Source organism: Salvia splendens, chromosome 18, assembly GCF_004379255.2.
Source record: "Salvia splendens isolate huo1 chromosome 18, SspV2, whole genome shotgun sequence".
NCBI classification, from domain to species: Eukaryota; Viridiplantae; Streptophyta; class Magnoliopsida; order Lamiales; family Lamiaceae; genus Salvia; species Salvia splendens.
Window position 1 is genome coordinate 22,401,975 of NC_056049.1, and position 4,973 is coordinate 22,406,947.

General features: G+C 41.2%; 1 protein-coding gene across 1 annotated transcript; it reads left to right on the forward strand.

The window, feature by feature from the left end:
- Positions 1-2,559: 2,559 nt before the first annotated feature.
- Positions 2,560-3,350, forward strand: LOC121776544 (PRA1 family protein D-like). The gene has a single exon (XM_042173724.1). It carries the CDS (start codon positions 2,630-2,632, stop codon positions 3,146-3,148), a length of 519 nt encoding a protein of 172 aa, XP_042029658.1. The 5' UTR covers positions 2,560-2,629; the 3' UTR covers positions 3,149-3,350.
- Positions 3,351-4,973: the final 1,623 nt, after the last annotated feature.

Here is a 4,973-nt window from a genome sequence, read left to right on the forward strand (position 1 = left end):
TTTTCTAGTAGTTTGGATAGAATTGTTGGAATATCATATTTTTCTTGCCCAAGGATCTAGTCTCTTGCTTCCTCACATGGATACACCACCGTTCATGAGATTTGACAACAAAATTTGGAGTTCTTAATTCTATGTGATTTCATGGTATGTCTTGTAACTCAAGAATAATAGAGTAATCTTCCAAAAGATGGAATTGAACTGGGATTTCAAGAAGAGGCTCGTTCTTTAGAAGCTAGGTTCGTAGACTACAGGTTGGCATATGAAATTTCCTATTTCACATGTGCAAATGTGCGATGACTTACTAAAAGTTAGAAGATGGTCGTGAAATCATCGAAGAACCAATTATCTCCCGCCTGGTTGACGCAAAGGTGGCATTTAACTCATTTTTCCTTTCGTGGTAAGTTGTTGTTATGTGGCTTTTGTTGATGAAGAGTGTTTTATTTTGGTTCCAACTTTTTGCTTAGAGGGTGCCCTCTTGAACTTTTGCTTGATTGCTTCTTGTTTAGTTTTGTGGAGTTTGGTTTAGTTTGTTTCATCCCATAACTCTTAATTTTAATTTGTTGGACACAACATGTTCTAACTTCTTGTCCATTGCTAAATTGAATATGCAAGACATGATTATGTAATATGGTAAAAAATACTATTACTTGTAGTTGAATATAGAGAACAGGGTTCTTCTCCAGTGAATGCACTCAGACAATATAAAGATTGTCAATTGTGATATGTTGGATGAGACAACATATAAAATTATCATATTTTTGTTTCAATAAATCCGTGGGTATTCCCTACTCAAACCATTATACATTACCAGATTTAAATCTATGTTGGGCCACAAAAATCCCACTATTTATATTGATGCAGTTTACCAAGTCCATGTGTATACTATAAGATATTATTCTCAAAAATCAATTCATGTGCTCTTATTTCAATTACACCCCACACACTAATTCACTCACCAACCCTGCATTCATTGTTTACACTCAAACCCTATCTCATAGTGTTGCTCAGTTGGTAAAACGTTTTTCCTCCTTAGGTCAGAAAAGTAAACGAGGTATTAATTTTAACTAAAAAAATCCATAATTGAATGTTTAGATTATCTTTTCCTACTTTACAATTTGAATACAGAACAACTTGCATGTGAATATCTCGAATCTCGACTATAGCCTGTCGTTGTCTAAAAAGCCCGGCCCAGAGTGTAGCATCCGAGCAGAATCGCGGGCCCTATTTGTGAGATATAAAGGAACATAAAACAAGCAAGACGAAATTGCCTTGTGATATCAGTCTGTCATTTTAACAAATACAGCCATACTACTTTCCCAGTTGCTACTTTGCCCACGTCTACTTTCCCAACACCATTCAAATTATGTACATTAAATATATTAATATAGTCATATAATTCCTCATTTAAAAAAAAAGAATTTAAATATGCCAAATCCAGATAATGACGTGAAAAAAGGATCTCATTAATAAGAATTCATAGAATTTTTATGGACTGTAATATATGGCGTCAGACAATATAGCTTGTAGTAAATGATAGTAAATCATACTAATTCCTTTACTAACACAACACAATACTCTTTTGCAATTTTAAATTGTAGAAAACAAAATTGGTTTTTTTCATTTATTAATATCTTTCAATCACATGATCTATTCCTTCTTCACTCACAAAATATTCTTTCATTTATTATTAGTTTGCTATCACTACTTTGAAGGAGAGATCCATTTTTCATTCTTAGTACGCTAATAATTTTTTTTATTAAAATATGTGTTGCATGATTGCATCTCAACAAAGTAATAAAAGGTAAATCTCAGTCTATTTCTCAAGGAAGTGGTCTCACAGCCAGTGCGAAAAAAGTACTTACAAGAGAAAAATACTAAATATTGTGAAAAATTTTCCCAATGAAGGATATAGGGCATACAAAGATCAATGTTGCATGAAAAAACAATTGGGCCATGATACACCAAAAGTTGTTGTAATTCTGTTTGGGCCTAATAAATGGGCTTTAGATTAAATCATTAAAGAATACAACTCCTCTCTATCAAAGTAGTAAACATTTTTTGTGTATATACAAACTACTCTAAGAAATATTATTGCAAGTTTATGAATGACATGTAAAAATGAAAGCTCGATAACTTCATCTTATTCATTTATGTGAAATTTTAAAAAAATATGGAGTAGAATATTAAACTATCACGAGGAAAAACTATTTTCAACCCGGGCCAGCCATTGAATTGGGCTCACCCAAATATATACTAGTAGTACAAAACAGCTGCATGATCCGATTCTATTTGGGCCTAAACCCAATTTCATTATCTTTGTTAATAATACTATTGTATTTGGACATGTATTATCAAATATTAGATGATCTTTGGAAATTTATATTGTTTGTAAATTTGTACTAATACTATTTTTTTCAAATTTCAATAGAATACCAATTATTATTACTATAATAAAATTACAGTAACGAAATTTTATTTAAAATCTTGTTTTGAATGATAAAAATACTCCGTATATTATTTTTTGGGCTTACCTTTAATAAAATAAGTGTAACGAAATTAAATTGAAAATTTGACTGGGGGTTCAGCCAAACCCTTCATTTTTTCTCTCTCTAGCCAGACGACTCACGAGATGTCTACTCCGGCTGAGCCACCGGTCACCACCACCAGCTCCGCCATGCTCCGGCCGTGGCCTCAGTTCCTAGACCTCTCCGCCCTCAGCATCCCCGTCTCCCTCTCCGAATCGACCTACCGCGTCACCCAAAACTTCCGCTATTTTCTCCCAAACTACGTCGTTCTGACCTTGATCATCTTCCTCCTAACCCTCCTCACCCGCCCCCTCTCCCTACTGTTCTTCCTCTGCCTCTTCGCCGCCTGGGTATACCTCGTCCTCGCCCGCGACGATCCCCTCACCGTCCTGGATTACGACATCGATCAGAGGTTCGTCATCGGATTCCTCGCCGTCGCCACTTTTGGCGCGCTGTTCTGGAGCCACGTATGGATGAAATTGTTCGTCTCCTTGTTGATTGGGGCCGTCTTCGTGCTCGTTCACGGCGTTTTGAGGGCGCCGGAGGATTCGATCGAGGATTCGCCTTATGGATCGTTGCTCAACGTCGTGGATAGCCCTAGAGGGGGATACGCTAGCGTTTGAGAGGTGAATCGTAGTTCAGTGTTTTGATTGGATTTATTATGTGTTTAGTGTTGCAATTCTTCTGATTGTCAGACCTTTGATTAATGTAAGCTGCGTTTATTCAACTTTTTGGCTGAAATCGTTTGATTTTGTTTTTGAGCGATTGAATTACTTGCTTTTTGATGATATCTAAAAGGTTTGCAAGCTGAGATTCTGTTGATCAGAGTATAACTGTGTTATTGTTGCTTGCTGCATTGGTATTTTGGTGCTTATTCGTTGTATCGAGCATTGCAACTGATCAGGAACTTCGAATGGTAGAGAACAGATAAATGTGTACGAACGAGCTTTGTATAGTTTAGAGTAATATGTGTGTAGGTTTTATAGCATTCTGATACGAGGCCCCCGACATTGGCCCCAACAACAGAGCACCCCGCAGAGGGGGAGCCTGATACGAGACCCCCAATAACAGCAGAGCACCGTGCAGAGCCAGAGGCCGCAGCAGCCGAGCAGCACGACGCAGCACCTCCGGAGACGACGCAGAGCGTGAGTGGCCGAAGGGAAGAGCTGACGGTAACGAAGAGGTCCTTGAGGCCGAGGGACACGCTCAAGGCACCGAACAAGTTCAAGACTTAGTCGATTAGTTTAAGTGTTCCTTTAATTTTCTTTCCTTTTATGTTTTAGTATTTTCTGGACATTAAATTATTTATCTTTGAGTCGGGCCTGATTTATAAAGCCCCGTTCGGGTTTTCTTTGCGGTTCTTTCCCGAATGCATTAGGATACGTCGAACCGCCCTAGGGTCCTTAGTATAAAATAGGGTATTTCATCAACACAATCTTTATGAATGAAATATTTTCCTAAACCTATCTTGAAGTCCAAGAAACACAATTTATCGTAACTTTGTTGCTAAGCGGAGGACGTCCGCAGCTCAACAAAATTCGTGATCTTCCTTCGAGGTTGTCGAAGGGTCGATTGCTGGTTCTCGCGAGAAGGAGGATAACTAATTGTTACGGAACACGTCTGTAACAACTGGTGCTTTCATTCCCGTAACTCATCATCTATAACAACAGCGAAATCAGATGGCTTCGGATTACCCGAGGGCCGAGACGTCGTCGGCACTACATCTAGGGCCGGCGCCACAGCGGGAGGTAGGCGAGATAGGGGGTCGGTCCCAATCAACGGACCCGATCACGCTAGGGTTCGCGCAGTTAAATGCACGCTTTGATAAGATGGACCGTCGGGTCGAAACCTTGGAGCGCCGACCGCATCCACAGGCGGCTGATCACACCCAAGTTTGGGACGATGCGGACCACGAATGGGAGGAGTATCGAGACCACGGTCGGCCAGTACGTGAGGATCTTGACCGCTCATACCGGCACCAGGATCGGGGTCGGGGACGCCCGTATCGGGGTGGTCGCGGTGATAGGGGTGGAGGAGGCCGTTTTTCGCAGCGGCGCGATGTGACGGAGTATCGAGCAGGTCGCCGTCGGGACAATTGGGATCCGCCTCCGAGGCACGACGATTGGGATGAGGATCCGCACGAGGATCGCGACGCCTCCTGCTGGGACCTGCCTCAGCGCCGAGAGCGTTTCCCCCGCCAGGGAGTCGATTACTCTTCGGGCTTGAAGATGGACGCCCCCCACTTTAACGGGGCGGATGCGCCAAATTGGATATCCCGCGTACAATATTATTTCGATCACAAACGGATCCCGGAGTCTGAGCGTCTGCATTATGTAGTGATGCTGTTTGACCCCCCCGCTTCAGAATGGATATTCAATTTTCGGGAGACCAATGGTTTTGTTACGTGGCCGGAGTTCCTGGACGACGTGAGACATCGCTTTGACCCAC